At 45.9% G+C, this 23,682-nt stretch overlaps 2 protein-coding genes across 3 annotated transcripts in view; one reads left to right on the top strand and one right to left on the bottom strand.

Annotated features, from left to right (window-relative positions):
- The first annotated feature begins 3,786 nt into the window (after positions 1 to 3,786).
- On the top strand, positions 3,787 to 8,155 carry LOC101993596 (macrophage-expressed gene 1 protein). The gene is made up of 2 exons (XM_005369686.3): positions 3,787 to 3,842; positions 4,103 to 8,155. Exon 2 carries the CDS (start codon positions 4,126 to 4,128, stop codon positions 6,292 to 6,294), a length of 2,169 nt encoding a protein of 722 aa, XP_005369743.1. The 5' UTR covers positions 3,787 to 3,842; positions 4,103 to 4,125; the 3' UTR covers positions 6,295 to 8,155.
- A 1,313-nt stretch (positions 8,156 to 9,468) lies between these two features.
- Positions 9,469 to 23,682, bottom strand: part of Dtx4 (deltex E3 ubiquitin ligase 4) — a 35,185-nt gene continuing 20,971 nt past the window's right edge. For both annotated transcript variants that reach the window (XM_005369687.3, XM_005369688.2), the window contains exons 7-9: positions 21,070 to 21,231; positions 15,995 to 16,084; positions 9,469 to 12,849 (exon numbers count right to left, since the gene is read on the bottom strand). In XM_005369687.3, the coding sequence (XP_005369744.1) occupies positions 12,616 to 12,849; positions 15,995 to 16,084; positions 21,070 to 21,231 (486 nt within the window). In that variant the 3' untranslated portion in view covers positions 9,469 to 12,615. The remainder of the gene's footprint in view (positions 12,850 to 15,994; positions 16,085 to 21,069; positions 21,232 to 23,682) is intronic.

Here is a 23,682-nt window from a genome sequence, read left to right on the forward strand (position 1 = left end):
TGTTGGCTAATCTGAATCTGTTTCCAGGTTACTCATATTTGAACCCAGAATAAACTATGTCTTTTTCTCTTTGAGGTGAGAGCTGTGCTTTCTGTTTCAATAGATTGCATCAAAATTTCCTCGTGTTTTAATATGGTGAAAGCTCTGTGAGTTCAAGTCCAGCTTGGCCTATATAGAGAATTCCAGGTCAGCCAGGGCTACACAGTGAGACCCTGTCTCAGGAAAAGAACAGAAGAAAACGGTTTGGGCTGCCAAATTCTGGCTTCACGTTGAGTATGACTATGCAGAATTTCCCACGGAGCTTCTGGTTTGCCCTCCAGAGTAAAGGGGAGTGTGACACACTGAGTTCTTGTTTTTTGTGGTTAGTGGACAAACTTGGTGCAAAGAATTTTTTCTAAGATGACAAAGCAACGCTCCTAATATCAGGTTAGAAGTCAACTGCTCAGAAATAATATATATATATGTATGTATGTATGTATGTATGTATGTATGTATGTATGTATATATATCACTGTGTTCTGTGCCACCCAGGTCCTTCGTTTTCACCAGCATTTACTCCAGGGTCTGCACAAGTCACGGCTCTTGGCTCCATTTAGCAATCCTTTGTGTGTCAGAGTTCGGGCTTGTCTCTTAGATCCCCGACAAACCAAGTGTGCTGATCCCGGCTAGTGCAACCACCTTAGACCACTGGTGACACACACATGGCACAAACACCTGGACAGGCTCCAAGCCCACACAGAAATGAACCTTAGACATGAATCACGGCTTAACTCATGACAGTGTCTGAAGTGGCACACGTGTTCAGATTGGGGAAGACAGAAGCTCTGTGACTTCCCCCTTGCTGCTTGTTGGAGGAAGTGAAATTGATTTTCAGCACCGCGGATGCATACCTTCTACGGGAGAACTGCCTCTCTCTGCAAGAGGTCAGAGTTCGGTGGTTAGCCTCCGTCCTCAGTCCCTCCAGGCAGCCATCTGGAGAAAACATGTGTTTGCATGCATATTTAAGTACAAGAAAAAGCAAGAAAATTGTTGGGAGGAGTAAGACAGGAAAAATGAGCGTGAGACACAGCGGTCAAATCCTTACCTGCCTATTCCGAGCCCCACTTTCCAGCCCTGGCATAGAAGTGGAGGTTGTGTCCTAGATTCTTGCCATTTTCACTTCTCCGTTCAGTGCTTCCCCACCAACTAAAAAGAGAACTCCCTTGAGCAAAGGAATAATAAATCCATGTGTTCAAACCGCCCCGAGCATAGGAAAATGCCAAAAATCATTGGAAACTTTAAAAAGGGGGGGGCATCAATTGGTTGTCCAGTGCCAAATGGTCAGTCCTGAACACATAAACACAAGTAACATTATATGGACTGAACAAGTTACATTTGGGAATATACATACATACATACATACATACATACATACATACATACATACTAACAATTAGTGGAAAAAAGAATGGAGAAATGTTTTAATTATAATCACAAAAACAAATTTTAAAAATACATGTCCTTACACCCCAAATTATTTTACTTGGTACAAAATTATATCCAGTTATTTGGCACTTAGCAAATACTCAGTAAAAACAAACAAACAAAAAACTCAAATAGGTAAGATATTCCCTTGTTGAAAAAGTAAGAAAACCAAAGAATCTCTGGAAAATTAAGAAAATGATTTTAAAAAAAACTCTCCTGAGCAGATAGATATAACTGCTGTCAATGGGTTTGTGTTGAAGCCTCTAATTTTATATATTTGTTCTTAACTGGAGTCATGCTGAAGGTCTAGTCACATTTTTTACACATCATGATAACACAATGACCTCTCATTAAATCAAAACGGTTTGAAAAAATTGTGTTAGCTGTAGAATATTGTCGTATAATTTCTTCAGTTTTTTGTAACGTTGAGTGGGAAACTGTACTAATAGTAAAAAGGATGAAAAAAGTGGTAGAATGTTTAGTAATTCAGAGAGACTTGAATGTAGAACTGTCTGTGGTTACTTTGCTTGTCCTGTCCCTTCAGGACATCAAGGTCCCAACAGGTGTGTGTGTGTGTGTGTGTGTGTGTGTGTGTGTGTGTGTGTGTGTGCGCGCGCGCGCGCGCGCATGTGATATACAGGTGTATGTGTTGATAAAATCCCTCGTGCAGGTACATGTGAAGGTTAGTGGTTGACATCAGGATCTTTCCTGAATTGCTTCCCCACTTTCAGTTCTTGAGACAGGGTCTCTCGCTGAATCTGAAGCTTACCATCTTGACTAGACTCACTAGCTAGAGGCTCAAGGGATCCTCCAGCATGAGGATACAGGCGCGCACTGCTGAACCCATATTTTTAGGTGGGTTTTAAGGATCCAAACTCGGGTCCTCATACCTGCACAAAATACCCTGCACCCACAGAACCATAATCTAGCTCTCCATGAGATCTAGAAAAGAGAGAATAAGGAGAAATGGCTAGCCTTTCTTCAAACGAGTGTACATGAAACAATTATAAACAAAGGAAGTATAAATACTGAGTTATTGCCAAGTGCTAAAGCCTCTTAACTCTGATCTCTCTTCTGAGGTGTATATAGCCCAACTTTTATGAACTAGAGCATCCTCTGCAGTGGCTGGGCTATGTTCTCCAGCTTAGGACTGCTTGGACATTGTTTGCAAATTCAGTCATCTTTGGAGATTGATGTGAGTTGGTTTCCTCAAACACCTTGGCATAAACGGACCTACAGAGAGGCCTTTCTGGATTTCCAGAGCACCACTGGAGCCTGAAAAGTGACTACGGAAACTCAGTCGGTGAAGGGCAGCCTTGTCCCTTCTAAAAATGTTCTCTGCTGTCTCACTGGCAGACAGTTCCTTGGGATCTTCATAGTCTGTACACAGGTGACAGTACCAACCTGTGGCTGAAACGGGATTCTGTTTTAAAAGTCTTAGCTTTGTATCCTGTTCATAGAATCATCTGGGGAGTCATGAGGGTGTCATGTGAAACTTTTTAATCTATTATGGAGTTTCTGGCTGCCAGCAAAATGTACTGAGACCACTCCAGTTTTTCCAACTATGTAATTCATCTGAGCTTCCCTTAATCCCAATACTTGATCACTGGGAAAGAATACATCTCTCTGAATTATAAATCTGAAGGAGCTGGTGTCAGTACCTGCCAAAAGGGGGGAGAACAAGAAAAGAAAACGCCTAAGGGTATGTTTTCCTGGCAATATAAGAAATGAATGTTAATATTTTTAAGCCGAGTAATAAATAACAGCTTTCCTGAGTATATACACTCAATAGTGGGATGGAAAAGCTAAAGGCTTGCTCAGTTATGGCTTACTTTAAAATCTCACACACAGGGAAGAGCAGACAAATGTGTGGACACTGTAAGCTTTGAACCGAACAAAATTTATAGTGTGGCTTTGTCTCCTCTGGAATATTTCGATCTGAAAGCAGAAAGACAGGCCAGAGTGGGAGCCCTCACCGTCACACAGACTGCTCAGGACAGCTCAGACTGAGGTTTTGCAACATAAGGCAAACGGAATGCTTTTCTAGACCTTTGAGCTCAGCCCCAGATAACTCCACATCCAAAGCAGGATTGTGGTAACTTGTAACAATGAGATCTCACAAAACAAAAGTATCTGAGTTACTTTACCCTTTCCTCCTCAGAGGACAGCCTTCGACTTCAGTGTGCCAAGGAGATTCTTTCGATTTGTCCTTGACATGGAGTACTCTGTCTAGTGGAGGCGGGGTATGCAAATAAGGGCAATGTTGCTACTAACTGGCATTTCCAGTAAAAAGAAACTAGTAAAGTGATTACAAGAGCCAAGAGTCAGGCAGTTTCGAAACCAGTCAAACCAGACCAGAGCCTTCTGATAGAGAAGAGGTAGGTGTCTTTTACTGGCTATCTGTCACTTTTACTGGCAAGGTGGGGGACACAGGGGACTAAATGATAAAGAGGGTATCTTTGTTTATCCAGTATAGAATAATTTTTACAAGGTCCTAATGATCTCTAATATTCCAACCAGCTTTCATTTCTCTATTTTGTAACTAGAGCAGCATAAAGAGGAACCGATGGTTTTAGGAGAACTATAGAAATTTCTATTTCAGCAACAGTTTTCTTTCCCATCTTTCTGCTTTCTCCAGTCTTGCTGGTGGATGCCTGGGGCATGAACATGGCTGGAACTGTGTGCACCATGAACAGTTTCATGGCCCTGGTCCTCATCTGGACTATGGCAGCACATGCAGAAACAGACAAGCCTCTTGGAGAGACAGTGAAGACTGGATTTCAAACATGCAAGGATACCTTGAAACTACCTGTCTTGGAGGTCCTACCAGGAGGCGGCTGGGATAATCTGAGAAACATAGACATGGGGCGGGTGATGGACTTGACATACACCAACTGTAAGACCACAGAAGATGGACAGTACATCATCCCAGATGAAGTCTTTACTATTCCTCAGAAAGAGAGCAACCTGGAGATGAACTCAGAAATCCTGGACTCCTGGGTGAATTACCAGAGCACCACCTCATTTTCCATCAACACGGAACTCTCCCTTTTCTCCAAAGTCAACGGCAAGTTCTCTTCTGAGTTCCAAAGGATGAAGAACCTTCAAGTAAAGGACCAAGCTGTAACCACCAGGGTTCAGGTAAGAAACCTAGTCTACACTGTCAAAAATAGCCCAACTTCAGAACTCAGCTTGGGGTTTACGAAAGCACTTATGGACATTTGTGACCAGCTAGAGAAAAACCAGACAAAGATGGCCACCTACCTGGCAGAACTGTTGGTTCTCAACTATGGCACACACGTAATCACCAGTGTGGATGCTGGGGCCGCACTCGTTCAGGAGGACCACATAAGGTCCTCCTTCCTCCTGGACAACCAGAACAGCAAGAACGCAGTGACTGCCTCTGCTGGGATTGCCTTCTTAAACATCGTGAACTTCAAACTTGAGGCAGACTACACCTCCCAGAATGCTTTGACCAAGAGCTATCTTTCCAACAGAACTAACTCCAGGGTGCAGAGCATGGGTGGGGTTCCATTCTACCCAGGTATCACCTTAGAAACCTGGCAGAAGGGCATCACTAACCACTTGGTGGCAATAGACCGTGAGGGTTTGCCTCTGCATTTCTTCATCAAGCCTGACAAGCTGCCTGGCTTGCCAGGTCCTTTGGTGAAGAAGCTGTCGAAGACAGTGGAAACCGCTGTGAGACACTATTACACTTTTAACACCCACCCTGGCTGCACGAGTGTCAATTCCCCCAACTTCGATTTTCAAGCCAATATGGATGACGGCTCCTGTGATGAGAAAGTAACCAACTTCACCTTCGGTGGCGTTTACCAGGAATGCACTGAACTGTCAGGAGATGGTCTCTGCCAATACCTGGAGCAGAAGAATCTGCTCACTGGTGCTTTCTCTTGCCCCTCTGGCTACACCCCTGTCCATTTGCTGTCTCAGACCCATGAGGAGGGTTACAGTCGCCTGGAATGTAAAAAGAAGTGCACCCTCAAAATCTTCTGCAAGACAGTGTGTGAAGATGTGTTCCGAGTGGCCAAGGCTGAATTCAGGGCTTATTGGTGTGCAGCCACTGGCCAGGTACCTGAAAACTCAGGACTTCTCTTTGGAGGAGTCTTCACTGACAAAAACATAAACCCCAAGACAAATGCACAGTCATGCCCAGCTGGGTATATTCCACTGAGACTGTTTGAGAACCTCAAGGTATGTGTTTCTCTGGATTATGAATTGGGGTACAGGTTTTCAGTCCCCTTTGGTGGATTCTTTAGCTGTATAACGGGGAACCCTTTGATTAATTCCAATGCATCCAAAAACGCAGGGGCGCCATCTCTAAAGAAATGTCCTGGGGGATTCAGTCAACACCTAGCTGTTATCAGTGATGGATGCCAAGTGTCCTACTGTGTCAAAGCTGGCATCTTTACAGGTGGGGCTCTGCTCCCTGTAAGACTCCCACCTTACACCAAACCACCCCTCATGAGCCAAGCTGCCACCAACACCGTCATAGTGACCAGTAGTGAGACTGCCAGATCCTGGATTAAAGACCCCCAGACCAACCAGTGGAAGCTGGGAGAGCCGCTGGAGCTGCGAAGAGCCATGACAGTTATCCATGGGGACAGCAGTGGTATGTCAGGAGGAGAAGCTGCTGGAATCACCTTGGCAGTCATCGTGGCACTTGGGGTTGTCATTGTCTTGGCCATCTATAGCACCCGGAAGTACAAGAAGAAGGAATACCAGGCAATTGATGAGCGAGAGAGTTTGGTTGAAAGTTTAGCCACAGATGTATCGGCCTCCAACAGAGAACAGGATCCCAGTCCAGCTTGACTGTCATCGAAGAAAACAAGTCTCTCGTCGTTTCCAGCCACAGCTTCAAGCACATTTTCTCTCGGTTTTCTCTACTTCTACCTTCCTAAGTACTGAAGTGACTGTTGCCACGAAAAGCAGGTATTACCGCTGTGGGACTTCTTGTTTAGGCCTCTGCACCAGGGAATTAAACGGTCTGTTTAAAAGGGTATGGGGGGAGAGGGGGATGCTTCATTCAGAAAAAGCTGGATGGTCTGGGACCAAGCATGAAGCAGGCGTGTATCCATTCTCATGGTTGTCTTTACCTGAATGCATGTGTATGCAAAGTAGAGATGTGAAGAGGCTGGATTTGGAGATTAGGAATTTAGTCTGAATTCGAAAGGCTTTCCTGTTTGTGAGCAGAAGGGGTTTGTGCTTTGAGTACCTTATTACTTCTGTTATGTTTTTAAAGAAGCTCTCTGGGTTTCACAAACCAGGCAGCAGGCGTGACCTTGACATGCCTCCAGAGGCCTAAGTGGCTACTACTCTTTAGCTTTAAGGACTCTGTGTTGATGTACAGACTGTCCTTTCCCAGTGGAATTCTACTTTCCACTTTCCCCAACGGCCCCAGAATTAGGACTCAGTCTAGATCAGTCTTGGGCTTCTGAACAGTGTTAACAAGTCCTCAGACAATGTTTTAACTTACAATTTTCTGTTAGGGAGTGAAGGATAAAGGACCTATGGGGAAACAAGTAACTAAGGATAAGGACTGGGGTTCTGGAGACAAAGCCACTATTTCAGAATTGAATTCTTCTGTCTGTCAACCAATAGCATTATAAATGAGGACCTGAATGGTGCTGTACTTTGAATAGATCAAGCATTATGGTTTCATGTTTGTGTTTCAAAAATATAGCCCCTTCCTCTCTTTCCTTCATTCTTTCTCTCTACTTTTCTCCTTCCCATCTTCTCATCACGTGTGTGGGGCACACACACACACACATTAATACCCCTGTTATCCAAAAAAAGAAGCTTTTATTTTCCTAGCGGTGAAAAATGCAAAAGTCAAAATAAGCCCCCATTTAAGTATTTACTTCCTCCCTAAAATTAAAACTATACAGAAAGCATCATCACCCCTTTAGGCTTTGCTGTTTTTCACTGCTAGAAACAGGGCTGATGTGATTAAAAACAAAACAAAAATCTTACATCGTTAACTTCAAAAGGCCTCCAGAACCACCTGTGACATTTATTTCAGCTGCAGAATGACTTCTATGGGGGCATCTGGCAGGGTACATGATTGACACCGGACAATAGTTGGGGTTTTGTTCAATTTTAATATATGATTTAATTCAGCTGCCTCAGAAATTGTGTACCTATTCACCACAGCGCGTGACCAGTATGAAAGACCATGTGTTCTCTCCTCACCGTCTACAGTCAAGGGCTGTGCACACAGTAGGCCTTCTGAAGAGCTCTGAGTGTCTCAGCCTCTGGGAATGTGGGAAGAATTACTCATTCATTTCCAGCTGAGATGAACTTGAATTTGAACAGCTGAATTTGAACTCTGCCCTCCCTACTGCCCAGCCAAGGGGGTGGGGGGAGGTGTGTGATTCCATAACCTTTCACCAAATCTGCCCTTTTCAGTATTAAAATGTTCAATATTAAAACTTTTTCCTCCATGCCTTGTGGATTTCTGAGTGAGTTTTGCTTCAGTCAAGCTAAGAATTTGTCTTAAAGTGCTGACTTTCCTCTGTGAATTCTTTAAGGATTACTGAGTCTGTACAGCAAAGCAGAGCAGGAGACTCCTAGACCTAAGGCACCAACTTCCTATGGAAATGTTTAATATCTGTTCTATAAACATGTAGTTCTACTAACAAGAATTGTGCAAATATGCATTAAAATGTGTACTCAGCAACCTTCTGTTTGGGTGCTCATCTGTATGAAGCCGGAATGTTGGGGTTCAAGCCACTTCATGAAGCCCTGGGTGGGGCTCTGGGTTTCTGCTGGGTTCTGACTTTCTAAGGCTGGGGTCTACATAAACACCAGGGCTGGTTTCTGAGAAAGCCACACTCCATAGGATTTCAGAGATGGAGCCACAGTTTGGTGACAAAAGAGGATGGACAGATGATTCTAATTTTTGTGTTCCTATGATTACTCGGATGCTTAATAATAATTATTTGAGGAAAAAAAACCCTGCCTGACAGTGAAAGTCAGTATTCCGGAACAAGAAGACTGTTCAGTAAAGTGCTTGCTATTTAATCATGAGAATCTGAGTGTATCCCCAACATCCATGTGAAAGATGCATGATGGTGCTGGGTGGTGGTGGCGCATGCCTTTAATCCCAGCACTCAGGAGGCAGAGGCAGGCGGATCTATGTGAGTTCCAGACCAGCCTGGCCTATAAGAGCTAGTTCCAGGACAGGCTCCAAAACTACAGAGAAACCCTGTCTTGAAAAACAACAACAACAACAACAACAAAAAAGGATGCATGATGGCATGACCCTGTAGCCCCAGAACTGGCAGGTAGGGACAGGTGACTCTTGGGGCTCACTGGTCAGCCGAACTATTCTAGCCAAAATGGTCATTTCCAGGTACACTGAGAACCCTCCTTCAAATTATAAGGCAAAAGACAGAGGAAGATATCTAATGTCAACCTTTGACCTTAGTATGTGAGTTCCAAGACCAGCACACCTTCACACACACATATGCATCCCCCACCGCAGACACACAAGCATCTTCTCTCTCACACATGCATCCCCTCACACACATGCAGCCCCACATGCATCCCTTCACACACACATGCATCCCTTCACACACACATGCATCCCCTCACACACATGCATCCCCTCACACACATGCACCCCCTCACACACATGCATCCCCTCACACACATGCATCCCCTCACACATATGCACCCCCATATACAACCCCTCACACACAGGAAGCCAATGTCCATTTTCTGAATAACTCCCCCCCCCCAATGTTCATACACTCCTTTCCCTTGCCATGTGGTTTGTCTCTTTGAGGGGAACCTAGAATCAAGCCGGGTCAAATATGTGGGTAGAAGAGATGTGGAAAGTTTTAGAAAATAAAGGGGTTTTCCCTTTATCTAGCTAGTCGGACTGAGGTTGCTCACACGTAGAGGAAGTAATCCACATGCTTCTGAGACAGGTGCCAAAGCACTTCTACAAAAGCAGGCCCTTCAGAGTAACCACAGTTTGTGCTTGTTCATTTGCAGTTTATTGTTCTGCAATACACCTCATGAGCACCAGGGGGCGATGTCCTCTCGTAGAGCAACACCAAGAACTTCAAAGCACAACAGTTACAAACAGAACACCTGACCTCTGGACCTTCACCAGCCCTCTCCCGGAAACCCCCACTGAGATATAAGTGACCACCAATAAGCAAAGGGGGCAGTGATTATTTCTTGAGCCAAGGCAGCCTTCTCTCCATTCTCTCATGCACACAACAGTGCAATATCAGGGCAAGTACTTTTGACCAAGTTTAAAACCACAGAGAAGTCTGAATCTTACAAAAGGAGAGGGGAATGGAACACAAAGGCACAGACAACCACAGATATACCACATAACTGCAAGGGATCAGCGTCTCATGAGGTGTGACAAATCCCACTCGTCACCCCTGGAGTCCCAGGCTGGGAGAACATGGCTGTTGGTGCTGAGACTGTGAAAGGAAAAGCATGGGGGCCCCTGCTTGGCCCAGCAGAGCACATTGGGGCTTCTCTTGGGATAAAAACTGTAGTCAATGTAGCTGGTGCCCAGGGCACAATCGCATTGAAATCCATTCTGTACCTTTTGGGGTTGGCATAAGAGAAAGAGCATGGTAAAAAGCAATTGCTTTGACTGACAGTACACTATTGCGATTTCCAAGTTTCCTTCAGCCCCAAAAGTTGAAAGACGAGGGTGAGGTAGCCCCTCAGAGCAAAAGCAAATGACGCACAGCCATTCCAAAGTCCTCTGCAGGAATTCGTGAAGGCATGAAGACTCTCATTTTCCCCTCTAGAACAATCGCTCCCTTAGAAGTCCTCTTGGGTTCTCTTTCTTCTGCCTTGTGCTGCCCCTCTTCCCTGCCTTGTGAGAACATTTCCCACTGCCCAATTCCACAGCTCAGAGCCTGTTTCTATCTCTTCGCTTCCCGCTGCCTCATTTTCCTACCCATGGATTCCCATCTATCTTCCTATCCCTGCTGCCAAGAAGCAGGGCCAGTTAGGTACCAAGGGCACTGAAGGCAAAAATGACATGTAAGCCCTGAATGAGGCTCTGATAATTTCTGAAAGATGTTAACCTGATAAAAGGCATGGGTGTGACTTTAAATTCCATGAGCTATGTCTTCCATTTAGTTCTGATGCTTCTTTCTCTATTATGGCAGAAACTTTCCCCAGGCTCAGAGAACTCAACAGTCTCCTGGTCTGCTAAGTAAGACAAAATGGCCTCCCACTGATAGAAGGCCTTGGAAAAAGATGGCCAAACACTCTCTCCTACCTCAGCTCCCCCTAGTGGGAAGCAATTACAGTTCCATTAGCCATTTGTAGAGTGAAAGAAAACTCAGTACCGGTTTGTTCCAGGGAACTGGACTGATTCTCCTGGCCACAGCCTTATCAACAATGCTGGAGGCCCCAAAGGAGGCCTGTCTGGAGCAGGGTGTTGTGAAAGTGTGGACTCCAGTTACAACTTAAGTACCACTGTGGAAGCTTGCTTTATTCCTCTCTTTGTTTCTTCTTCAAGCATCAAAACCTTTCAAATCTTACGAGCTATATATGAATACATATACATATATTTGATGTATATATGTATATATACACACACATACACAAATACACATCAAATCCACAACATGAGTTATATAAATTCGAATTAGCATTCAGAGGAACTTTCCCCAATCACAGTTCAAAGAATCCACTTCCGAAGGGGATACTGATTTCCCTTTTTGATTCTTCATTCTCTCTTACTAGATATCTAGTCCATTCTTTAATGGAGTCAAAGGTGAGAAGACGTTGGGGACAGACTGGATCTTGGGACAACACGCAGATGTAGGTTAGAGAAGACTACAATGTGTTCCTGACCATGTTAGGAATGAACTAAAGAGGTTCCCACCACAGTGCTTTTGGTCAACCTGTAATAGATGGGGGCTGAAGAAAAGAGGACTGGTAGCATCTCTGGCCTTGAATTAGCAAATCTGCATGGAGATGAACTGAGCTCTTATATAAACAAGACTGGATGGAGGTTGGCCCTGATCTAATATTAGTAAGAAAGAGAAGGGTCAATCTAGCTCTTGCATCAACACATCTTCCCATGTGCAGGTCTGTGCATATCAGGGTGCAAGTTTATCACGAGATGGGCTGGTAAAGGGTGGGAAAACTCAAAGGAGGGCCCACACCTTCACTGTTGGATCTCCAACAGAACTGAGATTTGATATGTGAAAGAGAATTCGGAGACATGATGGGACTTTCCCAACAACCTAGCCCAGTGATGCACACCCACCCACAAAAAAATAAGTGCCCACACAGACAACACAGAGACAAGTATGGGCTCCAACTCACAGTGACTTGATGAAACTGAGCTGGTCTGAGATGAGTTGGGAAGAAGGCTATGGGCTCCCCTCCCTGAGGATAGTGCAGATGCTCAGTGGGATGCAGGCTCTGGTTTGATCAGACAGGGGCTGGAAACAGCATCACACGATGCCACCCCAGAGAGGGATCCCTGAGTCCTTCCATCCACGTGAGAGAACCAGATGCCTATGGACAGGTCAATGGCATGAGGAAGAAGAGGGCCCAGAGAAGCCAGGGACTACACTGAGAGCTGAACACGCTCCCAGAGGCTTTTGACTCTGACCCTCTTGGCATGAACTGCTTCCTTTAACCTATTCTGATGTCACAGCAGTCTATACCCCTCTCCAGTCTTGCACAGTGAGAGCTCCCTGACTCCAGTGGAGGGAAAAAGAAAAGCAGAAACTCTGCTATCAAAGCAGAGAGGAAGCAGCAAGAAGCCAGCTGAGGCACGGGATCTCTGCTTCACAAGGCCAGGGTATGGAGTGCCTTGACACTGCCCATACCTTAAGTGTGCTGACCACATCCCCAACTTAGGGGAAAGGAGAGGCGCAGGTTCTTGCCTTCCCAGCACTGAAAACTCCATGGGGACAAAGGGGGGGGGGTGGCCCTCATCCCACATCCTGTTTGTATTGGATAAAGCTTATGAATGACATCACCTTAATCTAGTTCCTTCTGTGACCAAGAGGGGTGCGAGGTGGAGACAGAACAAGAAAGAAAACAAGGGAGTCAGGAAGCATGGCATCAACTTCCACGGGTCTCTCTTCACTTCCTGCCATGTAGTCCCCCAGGTCCCCCCGCCCCACCTCAGTCTTTTTCCTGGACAGTGCTGTCTTCGGAGATACCCTGGGCAGCTAGTTCAGCCAGCACATTATCCAGGTAATTGGCATCTGGGTAGCCATGGCCGGTGAGATTAGAGCCGAACTCTGTCTTGTGGTGCACCTCGTTCCAGATGACGGTGTCGGACTCGCCCGTGGTGCTGGAGGTTCCAATGGCAAAGATGAGACGGCGATCCCAGGCCACCAGGAGCAGCTTCAGAACCTAGGGCAACAGAGTGGAGAGACCACAGGCTGTTGTTCCGTATTGGTCTTCAGATGGTGGATTCATCCCAACGTCCCCAACCGCCCCCGCCCCTTCATCGTGATCTTCTAAGTGACCCAGAAGAAGAGAAAGAGATTTGAAATTGGAGTCTGGGCATTCTCCAGTGAATCTCAGCTCTGTCACTTCCCGACAACTTCAAACATCTTTCTGAGCTTTAGTTTGTTTTTATCTATAAAATGCCAATAGGACCACCCACCCCAAAGATGGTGCGCATGTGTGGCGTAAGCATATGCACATGTGTGTGCACTCGGAAGCCACCGGAGGAGCTGTGTTTTACTGGAGGGCTCTCCACCCATTTTCTTTTTTGAGACAGGGTCTCTCACTGAATCACTAGGAAGGGCAGAACAAAAAAGTATGGCGCAGCTGCAAAAACCCGCAACAAAGCCCAAGTTTCGGATCATGGAGCTGTGGGGATGAGGGGCACTGACTAATAATGGTATTGCTAAAGGAATTGGTGAGAGGAGATGGGTTACATGCATCCCGTCCGGTGGGGACTCATGCTAACTCAAGACAAGTATTCCTTGTAAAGAAGACAGGGAAAGGCCATCAAAGCATCATGTGCTGCTTGAAAAATTAATTACTTTTAAACAAAGGCGCGTGATGCCAGAAACTGTGTTTTGGGATAACTGACATGGTGTCAAGAAAAAACAATGAGGCAGCCTCCTGTAGGACTAGCAGAGGAGTAAGAGGCTGGAAAGGCAATGCAGGGAGGAATGAGCCGAGTGTATTTGGTCACTGAAGGCATGAATTCAAGATGGTGACTGTGCACAGCCTGGCTTCCAAGGGTTTAAGGTCTGCTGCTGCACCAAGAGGAAGGTCTAGAAAGAGGGTAGCCCTCAGCCACGTGCGTGTAGTCTGGTGCTCGTTTGAGACAGTATCACTCATCCCTGCATGGCCTCAAACTTAACAGGTTCAGCACTGAGACTACAGGCAAGTGTAAGGTGCTCGGTTATAAGTGCTGAGGATGAAAGCCAGGGTTGCCCACATTCTAGGCAAATATTCTACCCCCTGAACCACACTATCAGCCCATGACTGCAGTCCGAACAGCAGACTTCACAGTGGGGACATTCAGCTGCAGATCTCGGGCTGAGGCACAGAAATTTGTCTCTTGGTGGAGAACAGTTGGCTGCCTTAATTCTCACTCTCAGTTTGAGGACAGGGCCCTCGTGCATCTTTCTTGGTGTTGTCCTTGTTATTCTTTTCCTTGTTGGAAGGACAGAATATACCCACACCCCGTGACACTGAAGCAGTATGGAAAGATAGGGCGTATGAGGAGACAGAAGGGGGAAATGGAAGCCTCCACTTTGGAGTCGGGTTGAAATCTCTGGGCAGCTGAGAATGAATAATTCCAGGACAATTTACATTTGGTGTAAAGGCTGCACACACAGAGATATTTCTTTTGCACGGGCGTATTTTCAAATAAGAATTTTAAAATAGCAATAAGCCAGGATTAAGGGGTGCATGTACACAAGCTTGAGCAGGAATCTTTTCCTATTTTTCTGGGACTCTCAAACTGCTCATTTTGTTTACTGTGAAGACATCTTGCCTTCCTGTATCCCTACGGTCTAGCGTTTTCCTTATCAATTGGAATCCTGTCAGAGGTCCTGTAGGACCACTCTATGGTCTCATTTACATTTCTTGGAAATTCTTCAGTCTGGCTTCCAAAACAGGAAGACACATGGGGAGTCTGGGGGTAAGTGCTTATGCACCACCTAAATTTATGTGAACTTCTCATCACCACCTCCAAAGTAAGCATTAGAATATGGGGCTTTCTGAGGTTCATTAAGTCACAAACATGAATGCCAATGAATGCGATCAACACTCTAATAAAATAGGACTGGGAAGAGAATTTTTGCCCTCTCTCCCCGTTGAGGACACAGAGAGAAGAGGCTTGGTCTATGAGCAGGAAGTGAACCTTTGCCAGATTCTGACTCTGCCAGCACCTTGATCTTGGACCTCCTAGACCCCAGTACTACAAGAAATAAACATCTGCTGCTTCTGAGCACATCTATGGTCTGTGGCGCTTTGCTGGAACTCAAACTCGCTCGCATATGCTCAAGCTTTAAACCCGCAGCAGCAACATAGCCATTAACACTCGAAATGTAGAAAGACAGACATGTGCTGAGTAGGCTGACTAAAAAAGCATGCCTCTTACATTTCCCCAATACGTCCCCAAGACTAATGTTCTTAGCCCTCTTGACATCAGGCAAGACTCTGAAAATCCAGTCCTTCCAAGTAAAATATTGAGAAGTCTTGATGATGAATTACAAGATATCCAGAAAACAAACAAAATAATTTCCCACCAACAAAGATCCCAGCATACTCTGCTCATGCTTTCAAGAGTGCTCAGATGAGACCAACCAGGGATCCTGAGAAGATGAAATAGGTTCCAGTTCTGAGTTTCTGTTGTGCTCTTAGGAGTTAACACTAGTGTTTCCCCCAGGACCAGCTTTAAACAGCAGGGCTCTAGATAAAGATCCTAACATAGGTGAATTATTGCCAGTATTACTCAGAGGAGAGGAGAAGAAACCATTCCACTCCCAACTATCTGCAAAAGTATTCTAATCAGGCTGGTGAGATGACTCTGCGGGTGAAAGCACTATGCATGCTTCATGACCTGAGTTTGAATCCCCAGAACCCACGTTAAAAGCTGGATGCAGTGGTTCACATCAGAATCCCAGCACTGCTGTGAAGAGATGGGTGGTAGCGACAGAAGAATCACCTGGAAGCTTTCAGGCCAGCTAGTCTGTAGTAGGCGATGCAGCAGCAAGAAACAAGAGAGGCCCTGCCTCAAAGCACAAGGTGAGAACTAACTCCTGAAAGTTGTCCTTGGATTTCCATATGTATACTGTGGAATATGAGTGTCTGAAATCCCACAGATATCATACACATGTAACACACACAGAGAAAGAGATTTTTTTAAAAAAATCAAATAAAACATCCTAATGATACCAATTCTTACCTATGGTATACTCCAATATGACCTCACTACTGCATATACACAGCTAAACCAGGTCCCTCTTCTCTGTGCATTGCAGAAAAACAAAATCAACCCCCATCCCTACTATAGAACATCTGCTCTTACTTTTCTCCCTTTCTCGCTGTCTGGAAGGTAACAATGTCGTGGGAAGCCACGGGCGCTGAAGCTCTTCCCAGGATTTGGATGTTCTGGTCCCTGAAAGCAGAAAGAAAACAAAGGCATCTTGCAAAACATTTCTGATGAGAAGCTAGTTCGGGCTTGGTGGGACAATAACAAGAGCCACAGAGTTCAGGCAGAGGACAACCCTCCCACCCCAAAAATAATAATAACAAGTTTAAAAAAAATGCTCAGTCTAAGTTGTCATACATTATGTGACCTGAGTTTGGCCCGCAGCTGCTAGCTCCCTGCTGGACCACACAGAATTCCCCTTTGGCAGGAGTGATTTGGAGCACCCCCTTAAGGGGTGCTGCCCATGCTCAGTGAGTTTGGGGCCGACCTTCAGAAAGAGCACAGGAAATTTTATCAGCATCAGTACCAATACCACCTATTCTACTGTGTTATGAATGGTGAAGACCACAGCCCACAGAAGCTAACTGGCTGCGAGACGTTACTGCCTTTGCCCAAACTAACTTAATCCTATGTTTCCTGAGGCTTGTGCACTGGAATTTCAAACCAATTACTCAAAATAATAAAGTTCTCTGAGCTACAAGGCATGCGATCAGAGTTTTTCACATGATCTTCTCCTTGGTCTTCATGGGTTTTGTTTCCTTATTCAACAACATCGAGTGCAATGTTCAGGACAGAAAATCTTGAGGCATTTAAACTATCATCACCCAATACTTTATTATGCAAGTCATCTCAGGACGCCGAGTGAGAAAGACATGAACAGAGAACGGAGTCTGAACCCAGATGCTAGGGTACTCTTGCTGGAGTTTGGCCTCCATTGCAGCCTTGTGGGCGGCTGTGGCGTGTAAGAGGCGATGAGGCTGTAGGAGGGGATGAATGCCTTTCTTCGGAGAGTTTTCGTCTTGCTCTCAGGGGACTGACTGATGTTGTGAAAGCAGGCTGCTTACAAAGCAAGGCGGCTCCTTGTGTCTTCCTCTTCTGAACACAGCTGCTGTCTATTTGCTCCCATTTGCCCAACGCTACCAGGCACAACTTCTGGACTTCCCATGCTCTAGAACCATGAGTTACAGTAACCTCTTTTTTTTTTTTTTTAAAAAAAAAATCACTCAGCTCAGAGATTCTGTTATAGCTACAGCAAAAAAGAACAAGGTAAGAGGCTTCCCCATTAGTGTCTGTCTGAGTCTCATTTTTGTTAATATGGCAAAATATCCCGACCAAAGAACTTCAGGGAAAGGGAGCTTATTTGGCTCACAATTACAGGTTACAGTCCATCCTTGTGGGAAGTCAAAGTAGCGAGAACTTGAAGCAGGCAGTCACATTGACCCACAGTCAAGAGCACAGAGCAATAACGTAATACATGCACAGCAGTCTCACCCCCTCTGTGCTTCTGCATGACAGAGCCCCCTTTCCTAGGGAATGACATCACTCACAGTGGGCAGGTCTTCCCACCTCAACTAATGCAATCGAGAAAATCCCCCACAGGCACACCTATAAACCTATCTATACAGTCCCTCATGGGATTCTCTTGCTGGGTGATTCTAAATTGTGTGACACTGGCAGAGCTATCACAGGGCCCATCAGAGTCACTGGTCCCTTCGAGAAGTTTACGGAGGTTGGTAAGACAACTTCCAACCTATACACATGCCCATCTATCATTTCGGAACATTCCTGACCCCCTTGGAAGTAGAACCTTAGTTAAAGCTCGTTGTGAGTGCAAGCCACACAATACTGACAGACAGTACTATGCAGCTGTTGGCACACGCCCTCCCGCAGATCGATATACGCCTGCCAGCTGGGTATCGGGTGAGCAAATGAGTGAATGAATGAAATGAAACTCACTGGCTCAGAAAAAGGAGAGGGGCTGTCGGGGGACAGGATTTTGGTAGGCGAGAGGGAGGGGTGTGAGGGCAACAGGGGTTGAAAATGCTCAAACTCAGTGTGCACACTGTATAAAAGATGCCAAAGAGTAAAAGCACTAAAAAATTTTAAAGTATGTTTTTATTTATTACTTGGGAATTCTGTATCTGTATACAGTTTATTTTGATTATACAAAAAATGTTAAAAGATAAACAAATGTCACTGTGAGCCAAAGGAAGCAGTGAGGTTCCTTCGGAGTAAAAGTCTGACAGACTTGACTTCACATTCAGACAAATGTGCGTCATTCCCACGGCCACAACTCCTCTAAGGTAGGCTTCCTCACTGAGGGACCAAGCCTGACCACAGCTCCAACTGCTTCTCTGATGCCTGGGGCTGCTGTGTGTGCGTCCAGCTCAGCCTGAGTGGCACTGACCCAGTAAGGCTGTGCAGTCTGGGCCTGTCGCCAGGTAAAGCAGTCACGACTCTGCCTCAGCCGGGCCCAAAGCTTCTCCCAAAGGGACTCACTTTCTGCAGTGAAAGTGGAGCTTGAAGATCTCAGCTCAGCGAAGCCCAAGCCCGCACTGTCCCTGGAGCTTCAAGGGACACAACACCGAACATCTTGCCACTGACTCAAAGTAGTGAGTCTGCATGCAGAGCATCTGACTGTTTAGAGATTCTTTCCTCTCGCAAGCCAGAGTGTTCCTGGAGGTGCTGGGGCCCTGAATAGGCAGCATTGGCCCCTCTGCAGAGGCTTTCTCTCTCCCTTGATTCTGGAGACTTAAAAGTGTGGCATTCTCAATGGATGCCCCACCTCCTCGACCTTTTGACCCCTGCTGGGCTTTTTTCATTTTCTTTTTAGTGTGTATGTGTGTTCCACAGTGCATGTACGGAGGTCAGAGGGCAACCTGCAGGAGTCAGCTCTTTCCTTCCACTCATGGAGTTCAGGGACTGAACTTGGTTTATCGGGACTGGCTCTCGGTTGTCAAAACTGGCAGCAGCATCCTTACAAATGAGCCATCTTGCCAGCCCACTCCCACGTTTCCATTCTTCCCTACCACTGTGGCAGCTGGCCCAGAATCATTCTGTAAGTCTCCCCCGAGCAATAGCCAACCACATCTTACTTTCTTACCCTGGCCCTCCCTTTATGGGGGAGCCTGAAATGCTGCAGTGGTCTTATTTCTACTCATCTCCCGTTCTTAAGTCACACGGGCCTCTTAAAGCATAATGTCAATTACTGACGCACGATTAATAAAAACTCACAGAGAGAAATTGGGGTTCAACCTGAAGATCCGGAAAGCAAAGCAACCAGCCACTGGCTCTCACCTCAACCTCAGTGGTGATCCAGAATGAGAATGTGACTTAGAGCTGTCTCCTCCTGTCTTATATTCCTCTCTAGTTCTGGGATTAAAGGTGTGCACCACTGGGATTAAAGGCATGCACTGTCCGGTTTCTATGGTAACTAGTGCGGATACTGGGATTAAAGGTGTGTGTTACCACTGCCTGGCTGTAAGACTGACCAGTGTGGCTGTTTTACTCCTGATCCCCAGGCAAGCTTTATTTATTAAAATACAATTGAAATGGCACTACAAATTTACATGCTGTTTCATAATCCTAATCATACAAGCAGTCTCCAGGGTCTCCTCATAGCTAGTCTCCATGTGTGGCCCACACATTTAAGGCCTTTTGTGACCTGTTCCCTATAACCTCATCAGGTTCCTTCTTCCCTGCCTTTCATAAGTCTCAGCTCCCAACCTCCTAACTGAGTATATTCTACTGTCCATAAACATGCAGTTTTTCTCAACAATTGTTACCTCCTCCAGATAAAAATGTACAGAGTACAGATGCAGACAATTCTTTGTCTTTCATGGCTTCACTAGAGAGTGCCCTGCACCAGAAAGTCTCCTCCCGGCTGCCAGAGAGACCACACATAAACACCTCTTCCTCACCCTAACATCTCAGCCAATCAGAGAGCAGGAAGCCAGGTCCTGAGCCCTTTGGTAGTAGTGGGTCCTGAGATGTGCACTCGGACAGATCTCCCCCACTTGGCTCTCTGCCTAGCAGATTCCCAGCAGTACAGATGAAAAACACGGAGGCAGCTGGAAGACAGGAAGTGGGACCCGGGGTCATAAGACTTTGAAGCCCCGCACCCTCCCCCCCCCATCTGTGTCACTTTCATCAGTGGTGCAGATCCGTCTCTGCTCTCCAGATCAGAAGGGAGAGGTGATTATCTTACTCTGCCTGGCTCCCACGTGCCCCAGGGAAGATGCGTGTTTTATGAACTATCACACTTCCCTGCTTTATTTCCTCATAAGACATAACATTGGAAGCACTTTGTCATGTATTTGTTTACTGTCCTCCTGACCCCACTGGCTTCAAGGGATCAAAGGCTGAACCAATTCTAACACTGTTTCACCCGTACCTAACACACACCTGGGCGTAAGCCACATGAAAACATTGTCAGACCAAAGACAAGCAGGAAGACACAGGTAGGGGTGAGAGAGAACGAGCTAAGCAATGTTTGCTAAGGGATGAGTCCAATCTGCTCCCAAGAACGCCGAGGAAAGGCTCCCCTGTATGAGGGAAGGGCCACGTCGCACTGACTCATGGGATTATTACCCAGAATGTTCCTGAACCAGAGAGGAAAGAAATGCCACCAAAGACAAAGCCAGGCAGAACCATCAATTTTTTTTAATGCAAATAACTGTCTGATCAAGAAATTCTGCTTCCAGGAACTTATCCTACAGACGTGGTCATGGGTGCACTAGGTTATTAGTGACAGCATTATCTGCTGGAGCAGAAGACCACAATCTAAACAGCGAGTGGAGATGCTGAAATACATTATGTATACACTGGATTATTACACAGACGTAAGAAAGAATGAGGACATTTTATATGAACACAGAAAAAAAAAATCTAAGGTCCATATTGTTAGCTGAAAGAAGCAGAGTGTGGAACAATGCACCTAAATGTAGCTCTTTGTGCAAAAACGTGAGGGGAGGATGTGGTCTGCACCGAGTACATACAAAGAATGCTGGAAGGATACAGAAAATTAAGAACAATGGGGGTGAAGGGGGAGCCAGAGGGGTGAGGCGCAGGACCGGGACAAGGATGGAAAGGAGGTTTTTCCTAGTCTAACATTTTACCCACAAACACTCAAAGTTACAATCATAAACAGAACCATCCAAGGGTGGGCTCACCTGAATGCCAGGTGGGATACTGTAGATAATTCGGATGGTCTTGCAGTCCGGGTGGCCAGGCAAGGAGTGTGGAATGAGGTGGTACTCCATCTTTCCTGGAGGCTGGGTGCCTGTCTTGACACCATAAATGGTCTTACATGTTGGACACTGCAAACTCCCATCCTAAGGAAACAAGTTGCACTTCAGTCAAATTAGGAAACTGCTTCGGTCATGACCTTTCCTTCAGCCTCCTAGGGCACCAGAGACCAAGGCCTCAACAGACAAAACTCACACAACCAATAACAGGCCTGAAGCCCTCTCAAGCTACCTAGGCTATTTTGGCTTTCTCTAAAATATAAGAAAGAAAATGGCTCAAGCAGCTGAGGCGCACAGATGAGACACTGGTCCTTGAGAGGAAGCGCTAACCAGGGCAGGAAGCCTACAAGGGGAATCGCAATTTAACTAATACCTATGTGGGTAGAACACACGGTAACTGCTTTAGAGCTGAGTTCCGGACTCACCCGGGAAACTGTGGGACATCAGGTCCACTGAGTCAGAACTGGAAGCCTAGAAGTGTAGAGGTTCAGATTATGAATTCTAAAGTAAATCTTCCTAGATTTGAGTCTCAACTTTACCTTGTAGCCTTGGACAAGTTAATTTGTCTCCATTTCCTTGCAGAACAAGAAATATAAACTTCCTCTTTCACTGTGCTAATGAAAGTTAAGTGAGATACGTAGAGAAAATGTTTAGCCTATGTCATATTTAAATGCTATCAGTGTGCTTATATCTGTGGAGAGACTAATGCCTGGGTCCTGTGTTGGAAAAGAACTAAAGTGACTTTAAGGAAAATAGTTCTTGCTGGGCGGTGGTGGCGCATGCCTTTAATTCCAGCACTCAGGAGGCAGAGGCAGGTGGATCTCTGAGAATTTGAGGCCAGCCTGGTCTACAGAGCAAGTTCTAAGACAGCCAGTGCAGCACAGAGAAACCCTGTCTCAAGCAAATAAACAAAACAACAAACAACAAAAACAAACAAAAAAACACACACAAAAAAAACAAGGCTCTTAGAAACAGTTATAAATTGGCTCCAGCGGGGAAGGAACTGAGATTCCCCCAGAGAAAAGGAAGTTGAGGGACATCAAGAGGGAAGTACTTGCCACCAGCAAGGGCTGGAATTCCAGTGAAGTCCCTAAAACTCCCCAGTCTCTGCCCTACACCACACAGCAGGTCATGACAAGTTTGTCCCTCAAGGCTCATGGGTTAAGGAACTGGTTTCTCCCTGGGGAGCTTTTGTAGAGTGACTGGCTGGAACTCCTCAGTAGATTAAGCAATTGGTGGAGAGGTGTGATGGCAGCCAGTAGGTGTGAAGGGCAGGAAGAAAAGGAGGTGAGGGAGGGGGGGATAGAGGAGGACACACACAGAGGCTACATGATATACCCAAGCAGGGCTTGCCCTCAGTGACAGACTTCTTCCATTCACAGCTCATGTGCCTGTGGCCACGGTTTGCCTCATCATAAACCCACAAAGAATTCTGCCAACCACAGAAATTGAATGTTGGTTGTGGAGACAGTAATGTAAATGGTTGTAGTTTCATAGCAGGATCTGGTGAAGAGTCACCTGATAGGGCTAATAATAACCTGCAAGAGGTCCCCGGCAGCATAGGGAACTGTCAGGTTCCTTGAGAAGGAAGGGGAATAACTGGGAAGGAAGCAAGCATTGGGCAGCAAGCATGTATGCAGAACATGATGCTGGTCAGCTGGGACCAAGGCCCTGGCGGACAGACACCTGGAGTTTTTAGGAAGAAGGAGATGAGACACTCTCAGAGATATTTAGGCACATTTCCATCCACGGTTGGCTTGCTTTAAATAACAGCTAATATTCATAGTCATCACCCTCTGAAACCAGGGTCCCGCTTTTTCCACTAGCCTTAATTTGCTTTAAGGCCCAGGGCGAATGAGTCCATTCTCTCCCATGCTTCAATGTGCTTAAGAGAATAAAAATGCTTCGAAGTACTCTTGAGAGGGAGAGCAAAAGGCATGCTTGAGAAACATGTTTAGAGCCCTCCAGACATACATGGAGTGACTGGGCAGTCTTGGGAGAGTCATCCGAAGGGGAACAAATGTGCTAACACACCCCCAATCTCCAAAAGATCTCTGAAATGGTCAGGCTCTCATAAATGATTTCAGCCCTGGGCTATGAAAGGGGACATGGACTCTTTCGCTTCACCAATGACAAAGGACATCTGGACACCAAGCAAGATGACAAGGTTAGCCATCCAACTCTATGTAAAGATGAAAGGGGGAAATGAAAGCCATAATAAAACAGAGATAAAATTGTGAATAACAGTCATAACATGTGTGAAGTAGTCATTGATCTGGAAGGTTGGCACAGAAGGAAAGCAGCTTGTTTACAGTCATTGAGTTTGATCCCTACAATGCCAGAAGTGGGGACATTCACTTGAAACCTGGTGCTGGAGAGATGGAGACAAGAGGATCCCTGGCACTTGGTGGCCAGCCACCCTAGCCTAATTCGTGAGCAACAAGACATCCTTGTCTCAAAAGAGGTAGGTAGGGTTCTAGAGATAATACCAGAGGGTGTCCTCCAGCCTCCTCATGTACATGTGAGCACACACACACA

Source organism: Microtus ochrogaster, unplaced genomic scaffold (genome assembly GCF_000317375.1).
Source record: "Microtus ochrogaster isolate Prairie Vole_2 unplaced genomic scaffold, MicOch1.0 UNK56, whole genome shotgun sequence".
NCBI classification, from domain to species: domain Eukaryota; kingdom Metazoa; phylum Chordata; class Mammalia; order Rodentia; family Cricetidae; genus Microtus; species Microtus ochrogaster.